The sequence below is a fragment of the Centropristis striata genome, chromosome 18 (genome assembly GCF_030273125.1).
Source record: "Centropristis striata isolate RG_2023a ecotype Rhode Island chromosome 18, C.striata_1.0, whole genome shotgun sequence".
Lineage (NCBI taxonomy): Eukaryota > Metazoa > Chordata > Actinopteri > Perciformes > Serranidae > Centropristis > Centropristis striata.
The window spans coordinates 32,562,759-32,578,908 of record NC_081534.1 but is presented as its reverse complement, the minus strand read 5'-3'; the positions used below and the strand labels follow the sequence as shown (position 1 = coordinate 32,578,908).

The 16,150-nt window shown below is 37.6% G+C and overlaps 1 protein-coding gene across 1 annotated transcript in view; it reads left to right on the top strand.

Moving 5' to 3' along the window:
• Window positions 1-16,150, top strand: part of col12a1b (collagen, type XII, alpha 1b) — a 226,376-nt gene that overhangs the window by 179,453 nt on the left and 30,773 nt on the right. The window contains exons 60-61 of the mRNA XM_059355858.1: window positions 4,417-4,568; window positions 14,354-14,512. Of these exons, the coding sequence (XP_059211841.1) occupies window positions 4,417-4,568; window positions 14,354-14,512 (311 nt within the window). The remainder of the gene's footprint in view (window positions 1-4,416; window positions 4,569-14,353; window positions 14,513-16,150) is intronic.

Sequence of the window (16,150 nt, the reverse complement as noted above, 5' to 3'; positions counted from 1 at the left end):
GTAAGCCTCCTCCTGATCCTGATCCTGATCCTCACTCTACTGCCCTACAAAGCCTAACTGCAGTAACTACATTTTTGGTCGAAATTGAGTTATAGCTAAAAATGAACTCCTTTATGTCTGTTTTATCTTGTGACAAAGTTTTAGATTTCAATTTTGTAAGTAATTGCACTTTCCAAGGTGTGCTTTGGATATATTTATGCATTTTAATATAAAACAAAAGCAGTGTAGCCTTGTATTTCTTCATTGTGTTGAATAGTGAAGACAAGAATATTAGAAATTATAATTTTATTTGATAGGGAAATTATTATCTACATAGTAATTAAGTAGAAAAGTGAGATAAAATTAGTGACTAAAATATAACATTACCTTATAATATTAAGTCTAAAATACACAAATATTTGAATAGAGTTGTTAAACACTTTTAAATACACTTACAACAAAATTCATTTTTAAATGTTTATTCACTGAAAACAAAATATAAAAGCTGAAAGTACACTGTTTTTGCATTACTATTAGTACCTTTAACAGCAAAACCAGAGTGCACTTACTACATGTTTGGGGTCAAAGGTCAAATTAATCATCATGATTTTTGAGCATAAAAATGACGTCATCAATACATGTAGAAATAAGTGTCATATCACTGACCTACCTATAACTAATTTGGCTGGCCAGTTAAAAAACGTTAAAAAACTTTAAAACCGTTTTTCTCAGTTCTACCTTTGGTGTAGTTACTGCAGTTAGACTTTGTAGGGCAGCCTAGTCCTAGGGCGTTTTCACACCTGAAAGTCCCAACCAAGGTCCGTGTTCTGTTCCATCGTCTACATTTGGTCCTGTTGGTTTTGGTTCCACGCTTCAAAAGGAATAACGACTTTACAAGACAATTCTACTGGACACGTCATCTCCCTGTGGACTTCCTGGTTCATTTTGTTTTGGTTACGCTGCGTTGTTAGGCCGGCCGCCATCTGACCTCAGAGTTACTTCCTTAATGTGTTTACACTTAATGAATCCAGCGAGACACCTTTTACCTGTGATAATACTGCTGCTTTTGCACCAGCAGCACCAGCTTGATGAGCAATACTTGAGAGTGCTTGGTGTTCACAAGATGAGCCTCCTCATCCTGAGAAAACTGTGTCACCGTCGACAGGAGAGGAGGAGAAAACGGCTCACAATCCTGCCAGTTATGGCAAAGTCTTTTCCTGTACCGTAATTCGAAAGCAGAAGAAGAAGAAAACTTCCTGTCATTGATACGAAGGTCCAAACTATAAAAAAAGTTGTTTTCACACTGCAAAAGTTTGGGACCTTGGTTGGTTTGGTCCGGACCGAGACCTCCTCTTTAGGTCGGACCAAACTTTGGTCCTTTGGTGCGGTTTCACATCTAGAATTTAGGTTCGGATCAAACTGAAAAGTCCTGAAGTCCGGACCAAGTTTTTTTCTTCTTCTGCTCTCGAATTACGGTACAGGAAGTTGTTACAGCAAAACACAATTAGCCTAGCAGATAACACACTCACCTTCTCTCCGGGAAAGACTTTACCATAACTGGCAGGATTGAGAGACGTTTTCTCCTCCTCTCCTGTCGACGGAGATACAGTTTTCTCATGATGAGGAGGTTCATCTTGCATGATGAGGAGGTTCATCTTGCATGATGAGGAGGTTCCTCTTGCAAGAAGAGTAGGCTCATCTTGCATGATGAGGAGGTTCATCTTGCATGAAGAGGAGGTTCATCTTGCATGATGAGGAGGTTCATCTTGCATGAAGAGGAGGTTCATCTTGCATGACCAGGAGGTTCATCTCCGATTATGAGGAGGTTCATCTTGCATATTAAGGAGGCTCATCTTGCATGACGAGGAGGTTCATCTTGCATGAAGAGGAGGTTCATCTTGCATGAAGAGGAGGTTCATCTTGCATGATGAGGAGGTTCATCTTGCATGATGAGGAGGTTCATCTTGCATGATGAGCCTCCTCATCTTGCATGACGAGGAGGTTCATCTTGCATGATGAGGAGGCTCATCTTGCATGATGAGGAGGTTCATCTTGCACGAAGAGGAGGTTCATCTTGCATGATGAGGAGGTTCATCTTGCATGATGAGGAGGTTCATCTTGCATGATGAGGAGGTTCATCTTGCATGATGAGGAGGTTCATCTTGCACGAAGAGGAGGTTCATCTTGCATGATGAGGAGGTTCATCTTGCATGATGAGGAGGTTCATCTTGCATATTAAGGAGGTTCATCTTGCATGATGAGGAGGTTCATCTTGCATGATGAGGAGGTTCATCTTGCATGATGAGGAGGTTCATCTTGCATGACGAGAAGGCTCATCTTGCATGACGAGGAGGCTCATCTTGCAAGATGAGGAGGTTCATCATGCAAGATGAGGAGGTTCATCTTGCATGATGAGCCTCCTCATCTTGCATGATGAGGAGGTTCATCTTGCATGATGAGGAGGTTCATCTTGCATGACGAGGAGGTTCATCTTGCAAGATGAGGAGGTTCATCTTGCATGACGAGGAGGTTCATCTTGCATGATGAGGAGGTTCATCTTGCATGACGAGGAGGTTCATCTTGCAAGATGAGGAGGTTCATCTTGCATGATGAGGAGGTTCATCTTGCGAATAGAAAGCACTCTGGTGCTGCTGGTAGCAAAAGACCAGCAAAAGTATTACCACAGTAAAAGGTGGCTGGATTTATTTTGTGTAAACACGTTAAGGAAGTAACACACAAACCAAAATGAACCAGGAAGTCCACAGGGAGATGACGTGTCCAGTAGAACTGTCTCGTAAAGTCCGTTATTCCTTTTGCAGCGTGGAACCAAAACCAACAGGACCAAATGTAGACGATGGAACAGAACACGGACCTTGGTTCTGACTTTCAGGTGTGAAAACACCCTGAGTGTGTGTGTAGCAGCTGTGTGTGTTCTGTGTTTGTGCCCTCCGCTCTGATATCAGATCTGGCCCTCATAAAGCTGGTCTCAGCCTGTCAGCAGGACTTTTCTAGCCCTGATGGTTCTGGTTCTTGAGTAACATCTCTTGGAGCAGACTGAGGCTCTGCTGCTCTGAGGCTCCTCTGGGAGGAACCATTATTAAAGGAAGAGTTTCACGCTGAGGGAGTTCTTCTCTTTCTGGCAGAGAGTCTGGATGAGCTGCATGAAACTGTTTCCTCATGGTTCCACTCTCTGACTCTCATCTTTCTGCACGCCAGCAAGAAAAAAAAACACATCCACCATGTCAAACTTCTGCTTCAAAGCTGGGAACGAAAAACTTTAGAAATCATTCGTGACAAATGTTTTAAAGTCACATTTGGAATCATCGAGTTGATATTTAGTGCGTTGAGCTGTTTCCCACTGTTATGTAACACTCTCACACACATAAAGCAGCTTTTAAACTTATACTGCTGCTGGTCTTTTGCTCGCAATCCTGCCAGTTATGGTAAAGTCTTTTCCTGTACCGTAATTTGAGAGCAGAAGAAGAAAAAACCTTCCTGTCAGCTTTTAAAGGAGAAATAAACTGATTTTACTTATCAGAATAACTTTTTGTGGAAACAGTTGTTGTATAAAGTCTGTAAATCTGGAGCAGACGACAGATTCTTTTAACGTAAAATGTGCTGAAGGAATCAGAAACCTCCCAGAGTTAATGTTCATCAGCAGCTGCAGCAGTTTGTTTCTCTCACTGATTTCATGCTTCCTGCATGATGACATTAGAGTCAAAGATTAAAGCCTTAAAGTCTCATGTTCAGGAATTTATTATTATCACCACAGTTCAGAGAGAGAAACTCTCACTGACGGAAGCAGGAAACTGCTTGTTCAATCATTTATATTTATAATAATAAATATAATAATAAACTTTATTTATAGAGCACTTTTCAAAACAAAACGTTACAAAGTGCTGAACAGCAAGTAAAACAAGCACATACAAAAAAAAAAAAAGGTACAGCATCGAGCCTTGATGAAATAAAAGCATGGAAGAAATGACCTGGTCTTAGAGATGCATCTTAAATGATAAAAACATGACTGCACAACAGTTGAAACTTGTTTCTCGAATGTGAGATTGCGGTCAAATGTAACAGCTCGGTTTCAAGGTGGTTCTGTAAGGTAGGAATGGTTGTAGTGGGACCAAAAAGGATTATTTCAGATTTGTCTTTGTTCAGCAGTAAGAGATTTTGTGTCTTCCCGGATTTTATATCAGTTAAGCAGGATAAAAGTTTATTAAAATTGCCCTTTTTCACTGGTTTGTAGTGGAAGATAAATTTGTGTGTCGTCGGCATAATATCGCACATTGTGTTTACTGATGATTTGGCCCCAATGGAAGCATATAAACAGAAAAAAGCAATGGGCCAAGAATAGAATAGAATATATTTTTTGCACGATTATATTTAATCTACAGATAAAAAGGCAGGTTTTTATTTCCAGCAGCTTGTTTTCAGACCAGTTTCCATCATGTTTTGTGTCTTTGTGTCTCTGTCCAGCCTCCAGTCAGACCGTCTCCTTCTACAACAAAGACACTCGTGGTGAGGTCCAGAGAGTCTCGTTTGATGGAGACCAAGTGAAGCAGATCTTCCACGGAAGCTTCCACAAGGTAAGAAACCTCAAACTACAGCTGAAGGTTCATTATCTGGGCTGGATTGAGTTTATTTTGTTTTGTTTTTATTTATATATTTTCTCTTTTGTAGGAAATTCCATATTTGTTTACGTTTTATTATTTTTGTGTTCCTTTAAAATATATTTTTTTGTTTTTTATACACTTTAATATAAATAAATAACTCAATAAATAGACTAATTTACCTTTAAAAGTACCAAAAAGCTTCCACAAGGTACAAAAACCTCAAACTACAGCTGCAGGTTGATTATCTGAGCTGGATTGAGTTTATTTTGTTTTGTTTTTATTTATTTATTTACTTACCCTTTTATAAGAAATTCCATATTTGTTTATGTTTTATTACTTTTTATAAGAAATTCCATATTTGTTTACATTTTATTATTTTTGTATTCCTTTAAAATATATATTTTTTGTTTTTTATACACTTTTATATCAATAAATAACTACTACTTTACCTTTAAAAGTACCAAAAATCTTCCACAAGGTAAAAAACTCAGCCTGCATGTTGATTATCTGAGCTGGATCAACTCCAAAAGTTTATGTTTATTTGTTTTGTTTTTTATTTACCATCTGTAAAAACACTCAGAGAGCCACAGAGGCTGCTTTATTCTTATTGATCACATCCAGTTCAGACCAACACACTGATATTAAAACTGATTAACAAACAGGAACTGGAGCAGGGGACGGGGATCTGATGATTTTATTTTTAAAATGAAGCATTTATTACGGTAAATTTAAGAGTTCAGGGACTCAATTTACAGCTCCAGTTCGTGCCTCTCATGTAGAAATCATTTTATTTGCACGATTACTTTGGACTTTATTAGATCTGCAGTTAACTAGGATTATGTTTTATTATCGATTAATCTGCCAAAACCTTTTCTCAATCAATCCATTAATCATTTGGTCTGTAAAATGTCAGAAACAGTTAAAAATCTGCACATCACTTCTACAAAGTTAAAGTTTTTTTGTCCAAAACCCCAAAATATTCAGTTTAATATGATTATAAACACAAAAAAAGCAGGAAATCTGCAGATTTAAGAGGCTGGAAACAACTTTTTTTGCATGAAAATAAGTTTTGCACCAAATAGTTTGTAATTTTTTTGCTCCGGGTTGATTTAGTTGACTTATTGTTGCAGCTCTAGAGTTTATAGTTACTTCCCTCAAGTACAATTGATACCAAACTATGGAAAACTATAGCCTAGCCTTCTAAAAACACTTTTTTTAGTTTTAAAGACACTTCAAGGCTCCTCAAGTTCAAATAAAAATGTATACTTTTGCATAATTACTTTGGACTTTACTAGATCTGCAGTAAACGAGGATTATTTAATCTGCCAAATCTTTTTCTCAATCAATCCTTTAATCATTTGGTCTGTGAAATGTCAGAAACAGTGAAAAATCTGCTGCTCAGTTCTACAAAATCAATGTTTTTTTGTCCAAAACCCAAAAATATTCAGTTTAATATGATTATAAAACAGAGAAAAACAGGAAATCTGCAGATTTAAGAGGAAAGCTGGAAACAGCTTTTTTTGCATGAAAATACATTTTGCACCAAATATTTTGTGATTTTTTTGCTCTGGGTTGATTTAGTCAACTAGTGCTTGCAGCTCTAGAGTTTGAAGTTTTTTTTTCACATAAAAATTCAAACCACACTTTGGAAAACAAGAACCTAGCCTTTGGAATAGTTTTGGAGACACTACAAGGTTCCTCAAAGTCAAATGTCTTGCTGACATGAACACATTTAAGAGTAAAATAGACTTTAGGGCTCAACCAAAAGTAAATTATTTATACATTCAAAGCTTCTATTAAACTTTTATATGAAGTTCTGATGTCTGTCGTCATATTTTATGATGTCATCACACTAAAAAGACAGAAAATCAGCGAACAAAACCTGCAGTTTGAATAATTATAATTCTTTAAATTAAACTTTTTTTTACCGTTTCGGAAAGAAGAATGATGTTTCCATCATTATTTCTTTATATTTCTATAAAAACAGATTCAGATTCTGCTGCAGAGTCGAGTTTCTGCAGTGAAAATGCTGTTTTTTAAGCTTTAAAGCCAACAAATATGAACTGAGGCAGAATACTTTGTTGTGAATTATTTCGAGTGGTGGAAGAAGTATTCAGATCCTTTACTGCAGTAAAGTACTAATACTTCACTGTGAAATTACTCCACTACAGTAAAAGTCCTGCATTCAAAACTTACTGAAGTAAAAGTACAAAAGTATCAAAATGTACTTAAAGTATCAAAAGTTTTGCAGAATGGACCCACTCAGATATATTGTTAAAATATTTGTCTTGATGCATTTATATAACAGCGTTTTTACGACTGTTATGAGGTTTATTTAGAAGGAAAAAAAGTCTAATAACTTAGAATATAACTTTTTATGTTAGATCTCGACCTGGAAAGTAACTAAAACTGTCAGCTAAATGTAGTGGAGTAGAAGTAAAAAGTACATAAAATGAAATACTCAAGTAAAGTACAAGTACCTCAAAAAAAAAAAAAAAAAAAAACGTTACATAAAATGGAAATACTCAAGTAAAGTACAAGTACCTCAAATTTTCTTTGATATGTTTGGACTTTTTGACTTTACAACACCAGAAAAGTTTGAATCACACGAGTCAGAAACGATCCACATCCACTGGAATATCATCTTACAAATAGTATAATAATAATAATAATATTATTGTAGCATAATCTTTATGTGCATTTGTGCAGAAATAATGTAGAGACGTGCAGGAAAAAGCTGCTTTAGCATTTAAATGTTTGAAACTTTTTGTCTCTGATGGATTTTGTCCGTTTTGCATGAAGAGATTTTTTTCTTTGAGCTCCAGAAAGAGTCGTGCAGATTAAAATGTTTTATGGTTGGACTCTGGTGACGAGTTTGGACATGAAGTTTAGACCTTGAAGGAGAGGAGAGACTAACTATATTTCTCAGGTTTCAGTTGTCAGCAGAGGAAACTTCTGTTGGTGCTTTGATGAAGAATCTCTGCAGGAATGCTGCCACTTGAAATGTTTGACAGAGTTTGAGACAAACTGACAGCGAGCCAGCAGGAGGAACACAAACTGAGGAAACTGAGGGAATAATCTAATGAAGTTCACAGTGGATTTAAGATGATGCAGAGTTGTTTGCATGGCTAGATTCAAGCCTACAGGAGAAAATGTGCAAAACCTGTGATGATATGGAACAAAATGAATAAATTATTTTATTGCTTTTTGCACAGAGAATCAATATTTTGGGTGCAAACAGTAAAATAGAAAAGAAGCAGCATGGTCAGTGTCAAAACAAGAGTCAGAGTCGGTGTAGAAGTTGTTGTTTTTGAGCTGATGTTATTGCTTAAAGTTTGCAGTTTATTTTGAAAATCCACGATGCACGCAACCTGCAGAAAGTGACACAAGCTTAAAGAAGCATGAAACAGAAACGACCGAGTTCATGCATTCATCCAGGCTTCCATGCATTCACACGTAAAACCTCACAAACTCTTGACCTCCATGTAGGAGAGTAACGGTTCCCCAAAACCAGCTTTTTTTAAGGCCAGAATCCTGAACTTTGACCAGGAGACTGGTGTTTTCAGAACAGAATTTAAATCTGAGGTGCTTTTCCTCATTTGCTGCTTTTTTCAGACAAAGACTAGTACAAGAAACATAATAAAATATACTAAGGGAATAATTAAATGAAGTTCACAGTGAATTTAGGATGATACACAGTTGTTTGCATGGCTAGATTCAAGCATACACAAGAAAATGTGCATAAACCTGTGATGATATGGAACAGAATGAATTAATAGTTTTATTGTTTTTGCACAGAGAATCAGCATTTTGTGTGCAAACAGTAAAATAGAAAAGAAACAGCATGTTCAGTGTGAAAACAAGAGTCAGAGTCGGTGTAGAAGTTGTTTTTGAGCTGAACTCTGACATTAGTCAAGTGGTATTATTGCTTAAAGTTTGCAGTTTATTTTGAAAATCCACGATGCATGCAACCTGCAGGAAGCTCAAACAAGCATGAAACAGAAACGACCGAGTTCATGCATACACACATAAAACCTCATAAACTCTTGACCTCCATGTAGGAGAGTTACAGTTCTCCAAACCAGCTTTTTTGAAGGCCAGAATACTGAACTTTGACCAGGAGACTCAGTGTTCAGAATAGATATTAAATCTGAAGTGCTGCTCCTCATTTGCTGCTTTTGTGAGACAAAGACTAGTTCAAGAAACATAATAAAATATACTAAAGGGAATAATTTAATGAAGTTCACAGTCAATTTAGGATGATGCACAGTTGTTTGCATGGTTAGATTCAAGCATACAGCAGAAAATGTGCAAAAACCATGATGGTATGCAACACAATAAATGAATAGGTTTATTGTTTTTGCACAGAGAATCAACATTTTGTGTGCAAACAGTAAAATAGAAAAGAAGCAGCATGTTCTGTGTGAAAACAAGAGTCAGAGTCGGTGTAAAAGTTGTTGTTTTTGAGCTGAACTCTGACATTAGTCAAGTGGTTTTAATGCTTAAAGTTTGCAGTTTATTTTGAAAATCCACGATGCATGCAACCTGCAGAAAGTAACAGAAAAGACAAAGTTCATGCATTCACACATAAAACCTCACAAACTCTTGACCTCCATGTAGGAGAGTTATAGTTCTCCAAACCAGCATCTTTCAAGGCCAGAATCCTGAACTTTGACCAGGAATAGAATAAAATAGAATAGAATAAAAATAGAAAGCCTTTATTTTCATTGTATAACAGTATGTTGCTCCTCATTTGGTGCTTTTGTGAGACAAAAACTAGAACAAGAAAGACGAAAAAAATATACTAGAGGCAATAATTGTAAATTGAAACGTCAGAAATCGTGAAAAACCTGCACCTCAGTTCTACAAAATAAAAGTTTTTTGGTCCAAAACCAGAAAATATTCAATTTAATGGATGTGAGTTTCCAGAAACATGTGTGATAAGTTCAGAGTGAAGCAGCCAAATATTCAAACGTGATCAGCTCCAAGAAACAAAACGTTTTTATCCTCATCAGGCTGGAAACTGTGTTAAACTTCTCTCTGTCTCTGATACCATCAGCTATTACTGGCACCGCACCCGCCAAAATAAAAGCTCTGCTCAAGACAGAACTTCATTCATCTTTCAAAGCTGTTGGAAATCTCCAGAGCTTTTGGGTTTCATTTAAACTAAAAACTCTGATTCCATTCCACTGTGCAAATTCAACATAAATCAGCTATTTAAATCAGATTTTGTGATGGTTGAATCAATGCACGGCAGGACTCTTATCAGCTACAATATTGAATTTGGTTGTTTTTTGTAAAAATGGTGTTAAATTTCATTCCAAGTGGCATTTAAAAAGTCTAAAAAAGTCTCAAATCTGACCATTTTCACCTGTTTTACGACTGAAATTAACCTGTTAACCACCAGAATCTCTCTTTTCTGTCTCTCTTACTGACTTTTAATCTGATTGATAACTTCTTAAAATTAAGCTTAAATCTGCTATTTAATATGATTTTGTGGTGGTTGCATCAATGCAGGGCAGGACTCTGTCAGCTACAATATTGAATTCGGTTGTTTTTTGCACAATTGGTGTTTAATTTCATTCCGAGTGGCATTTAAAAGTCTTAAAAAGTCTCAAATCTGACTTCTGTTAAGATCATTTTGACCATTTTTTCATCTTTTCTGACTGAAATGAACGTGTTTAAACCAGCAGAACCTCTCGTTACTCCTGATTGATGGTCTGTGAGATGTTCTCATCAAGCGGAGCGTCTTTATTTTCCATCTTTGTGTTCCTGTCGTTCCTGTCGAGTCTCAGATATGAAACGCTGCTGGCAGGACAGTTAATCTCTGAGGGAGGATCTCCTCTTTAATCCTCTTCTGCTGCTCAGAGACTCAGGAGACGTTCAGGTATCTGAGCTGTGAAACACGTCTGACGTCTCTCAGTGATTCTGGCACCAGAAACAGACTTTTTAAACCCTGTTTGTTCCTGCAGAGAAGTTCAAACCGTCCCGTCAGCTCCAGGAGCTGACAGCCTTCTAAATCTCTCCACAAGTTTACAGAAACCCTCGGAGCTCTTCTCTTTATGACGCCTGCAGGCTGCAGAGTTTCCTCCAGCAGCAGCAGCAGCAGCATTAGCATTAGCATTAGCAGCAGCAGCAGCATTAGCATTAGCATTAGCATTAGCATTAGCAGCAGCAGCAGCAGCATTAGCATTAGCAGCAGCATTAGCATTAGCAGCAGCAGCAGCAGCATTAGCATTAGCAGCATTAGCATTAGCAGCAGCTGCAGCTCTCACTGACTCTGACCTGCAGGCAGCTCCAGTTTATGGCCCACGCTGACCTTTGACCCCTGAGAGCAGGGAGGGGCCGGGGCCATAAAGGAAGAATTTCAGCCTCGGGGATCTAAGCTGCATCACTTTCTCTTTCCTGGAGGGTTTAATCACCACTGGAGCTAACAAGTCGAGGAGGTTTTGCAGAGAAATCCTCCTGAAAATGAGTTTTTAAGCTAAAAACCTGCAGCTGAGCTGGTCAGCTGTCACGATTTAAATCATAAATCATAAATAGATCAAAATCAGCTTTCAGTTGGAACTACACTCCACTCCACTGACAGTGGAGGAGACAGGAGAGGAGACAAGGATACAGGAAAGGAGACAAGAGAGGAGACAGGAGAGGAGACAAGGATACAGGAGAGGAAAGGAGAGAGGAGACAAGGAGATAGTAGAGGAGACAAGGAGACAGTGGAGGAGACAAGAGATGAGACAAGGAGACGAGAGGAGATAAGGAGACAGTGGAGGAGACAGGAGAGGAGACAAGGAGACAGGAGAGGAAAGGAGAGAGGAGAGGAAAGTAGAGAGGAGACAAGGAGATAGTAGAGGAGACAAGGAGATAGTGGAGGAGACAAGAGACGAGACAAGGAGATGAGAGAGGAGATAAGGAGACAGTGGAGGAGACAGGAGAGGAAAGGAGAGAGGAGACAAGGAGACAGTAGAGGAGACAAGGAGACAGTGGAGGAGACAGGAGAGGAGACAGGAGAGGAGACAAGGAGACAGGAGATCACAAAATCACAAAGTCTAAGCAATAAAAACCCAAAGACCTGATAATTAGAGTCAATATGTGTTCTAATAAATAAGTGACTCTTTATATAATAATCAGGTTTATTTTGTTGCAAAGTTTAGCAATGAAACTATGATCTTATTTTGTATAAATGTCCTCTTGCTTCTAAATCCACCCGCAGCAAAAACACTGGCAACTATCAATGCAAAATGTATTTTCATGCAAAAATGGCATAAAAAAACGCTGTTTCCAGCCTCTAAAACATGCAGATTTGCTGCTTTTCTCTGTTTTTAATCACATTAAAGCAGACAGATAAAGAGTTGAGATCAGATGTGAAGTGTTCTGAGCTGCAGCAGACAGTTAAACTCTCTCTGAGCGCTGCAGCAGCGTTTTCTCTGGTGGAGGAGTTGTTGTAGAGGCCGACCGCGGGATGACATCATGAGGATCTGTGGTCTCCTGATGTTTAACTCACATGAAGCTGCTCCACCGTGGAGCTCAGTGAGACGCAGAGGAAGGAATTCTCATCCAAACATCGGTCGCATTTCCAGCTCCGAGTGGTGAAACAGAAGGATGTGTGAGGCAGGAAGTCAGAATAAATTAGAGAAGGTTTATTTAAAGATGTTTACATGGAGCTGCTGCTATGCAGAGAGTCAGAGAAGAGCTGACCAGGCACATTTTATTCTATTACATCAACTTTTACTTTGGAAGACGTGGAAGAAGAAGTGCAGTTTTGGTCGATTATGTTAGTTTTTGAGTCATTTTCATCCTGCTTGTAAAAAAAAAACAGTTAAAAAATGTTTATCATGACATGTTTTTCTCACCAAAACCTGATCATCATGTTCTCACTTTGACTCACTGGATCAACATGTTGAACACAAAAAACACACAAAATATGAGTTTTTTTCTAACTGTCAGAGCACAATAATGCTCAGTGAAGACTTTTAAATGTTTGTTGCAATTCTAACATCTAAATTCTTGTTTCGAAAAGATAATAGTTGTTGGTTTGAGGTAAATTGTTATATTTTGAAACCCACAAAACCCACAAAAAATATATAATCTGGTAGTTAAAAAATATCTTAGATTCTTTACTTCATCAAACTTGCTTTTTTTAAAGGTTTTTCTCCTTTGATACAGATTCTAACACTTCAACTCAGAGTGTCTGCCAGAACCAAGATGTAACAGATTGAACCTATAACATTAAATTGATGGTGTTACCATGTGGAAAAGAAGCAGACCTGTACAGGTTTTCAGCTCCAAGGCAGGTCGAGATGTCACAGTTCCCATACTGAATTGAAAATCGATCGAAATTGGCTTTTAGTTTTAGTTCTCGAAACGAAAAGAACGATTGGAAGAATAAACAATGTTCCCATATGGCACCTGTTGGAAAAATATAACTGTTATGTCACACTTAAAAATTATGTAGCCTACTTTTTATTTTGACAGCTGTCAGGGCATAAAACCAATTATAGTGTTGATCTTTACAATTTAAAACTCGATGGTCTAACTATCGTGACGTTAACATCGAAATTGAGGATTTGTTAAATTGTAACAATTATAAGAAGCTTAAAAAAGGGACAGAAACTCATTTAACAGAGATATTTAACTTATTTACAGTAAACTTTGAGCAACCTTTAGAGAACGTTTTACAACTAAGAGAGTAGTAACTACCAGATTTTGTATTTTTTGTGGGGTTTTTGGGTTCAAAATGCACCAATTTACCTCAAACCAATGACGTTATATTGACGTGTTGTAAAAATATGGCTGTTATATTACACTTAATACCATGTAGCCTATCTCTTTAAATAAAAATGTAACAGCCGTCAGGGAATAAATGATGTTAATGTTCACAAATCCAGGCTCAATACTCCAACAGTGGAAGCCTTTAGTGCTGAAAAAAATCTTCAAATTCAAATTTTAATCAGAATCAAATTGAGGATTTGGAGAATTGTGACAATTGAAGCTTGATAAAAGACAGAGACTCAGATATTTAACTTAGTTACAGTAAACTTTGAGCAACTGACGTAACAAACTCTGGTTTCTGGAAGTCGTTTTTGTAACTTTTGTTGGCTTTTATTTCATAAGAAAGAAGAAGAAACAAAGACAGGCTGCAGGAGTAAAGAGCTCAGCTTGGACTCTGATCCTGTTTCCTGTTTCCTGCAGATATTAGATGGTTGGATGTGATATAAAGCTGTTTATTAAGCAGAATTAAACAGATTATAAATGTGTGACAGAGAAAACACTGATCAGTTTTCAGTATCAGCAGATATTCAGAGTTAAGTTTTTGTATTTTGGGATGGAAACGTTGTAACGTCCCGACTGTAAAGTTTCCTCTTTAAGCATAAAATAAAAGCGCTGGTGTTTAGAGTATCTGGCTGCTTTAAATCACAGCGAACAGCAACAAGCTGAAGACGAGACGTTTCTTTTTATTATCTCCAGATCAAAGAGTTTCTATAGAGTCCAAACTTTAATTTGCGTCCGTGTGCAGCAGCTCTGATGGATGTTTTCTGAATGAGCCGAGAGAAAGAAGTTTCTCTTTCTCTTTCTGCTTCTCTTACATTCCAGCAATGTTTCAACAAACACAACCACAGCTCAGACTGCGTGACCTAATAATTTACAGGCCATCAGGATAAAAACCAGACACAGGACTTGGTCGCAGAACAAAGAATGCACCAATAAAAATCCACTCACTCTCTTCTTTTCTCTTCTGTTTCTCTCTGTCTCTGCAGCTCCATATCCTGGTTTCATCCACCGGCGTCAAACTCAACGTGGACTGCCAAGAAGTGGCTGAGAAGGAGATCAAGGAGGCTGGAAACACGTCCAGCGACGGCTACCAGGTCCTGGGCAAGATGTCCAAGTCCATCGGCTCCAAGGGAGCCTCAGCCACCGTGAGTGACCCTGACGCTGCAGCGTGCACGCTGAAAAACATGCAACTTTACATGCATTTAGCTTCAATCTGCATGTTTCTCACTGCAGCGTGTGTTAGATGTGTTAGAGCCTGCAGGAGGATCCACTTTAACTACTAAAACCCCCAAAACAACAACAGTTTGATCGGATTTCAGCCGAGCGAAAAGCATGCACGCTAAAAACATGCAACTTTACATGCATTTAGCTTCAATCTGCACATTTCTCACTGCAGCGCGCATGCAAAAAAACACCCAATTTTACATGCATTTAGATTTTAATCTGCACATTTCCCACTGCAGCGTGTGAAAGATGTGTTAGAGCCTGCAGGAGGATCCGCTTTAACTACAAAATAACCCAAAACAACAACAGTTTGGTCAGATTTCAGCCGAGCGAAACGTGTGCACGCTAAAAAACATGCAACTTTACATGCATTTATCTTCAATCTGCACATTTGTCACTGCAGCGTGTGAATGAAAACTTGCAACTTTACATGCATTTAGCTCCAATCTGCACATTTCTCACTGCAGCGTGTGAATGATGTGTTAAAGGATCCGCTTTAACTACAAAATAACCCAAAACAACAACAGTTTGATCAGATTTCAGCCGAGTGAAATGCGTGCACGCTAAAAAACATACAACTTTACATGCATTTAGCTTTAATTTGCGCATTTGTCACTGCAGCGTGTGAATGATGTGTTAGAGCCTGGAGGAGGATCCGCTTTAACTACTAAAACCCCCAAAACAACAACAGTTTGATCAGATTTCAGCCGAGCGAAAAACCACAAGAGCTGCAGCTTTGTGATGATGCGTGTGGTTTGTTTGTGCAAAAACAAATCACATAAACAAACTATTTACACACATTTTTATTAAATGTAATAAATCATCATGTCAGAAATGCTGCAGGAAGTGCTCTTTTAGTGGTTAGTCTGCAGTCAAAAGCTCCTGGGAGATGATGTTTTTGAACCCTGAAAAGAAACTTTTGCAACAGTTTAAATGTGCAAAATATTTACAATATCTCACCACTTTATAATATTGTCAGGCAGCCTTTAATAACCAGGAACTGAAGCATTTATATTCATGTAAAGTCATGGAAACAATGATTAGACCATTTTTTCTTCAGTATCTTGTTCATTTTAATGTCTGGTACAACTAAAGGTTCATTTGTTTGGACAAATATAATGATAACAACAATAATAGCTGATAAGAGTTTAATTTAAGAGCTGATATCTAGACATTTAACATGGTTTTATTGTTAATGATTTTGGTTTTTATCAAGGAAATCATGGAAAATGTCTAAAAAAGTTACACCCACAATAAACATCTCGAAAATATGAATAATGGGCAAAAAATACAGTATAAATTGCCAGAGTAGAGCAAAGTATTGCACAGTTATATTATTGTACTGCTCTGTAGGTATCCCACTGTTACATTTCTGCACAAAATGATTGAACTGTTAAGTGTAAATTATGAATATTATGAATAAAAGATGCAGTCAAAGCTGCTGACAGGAGAGAAATAAGTCTGAGGACGAGTTTATTGACTGACAGAGTGGAAAACTTTTGTGTTTTTCATGAAAAATGTCTTTCAGCTCATCAGAAAAACATGTTGTAAAACATTTT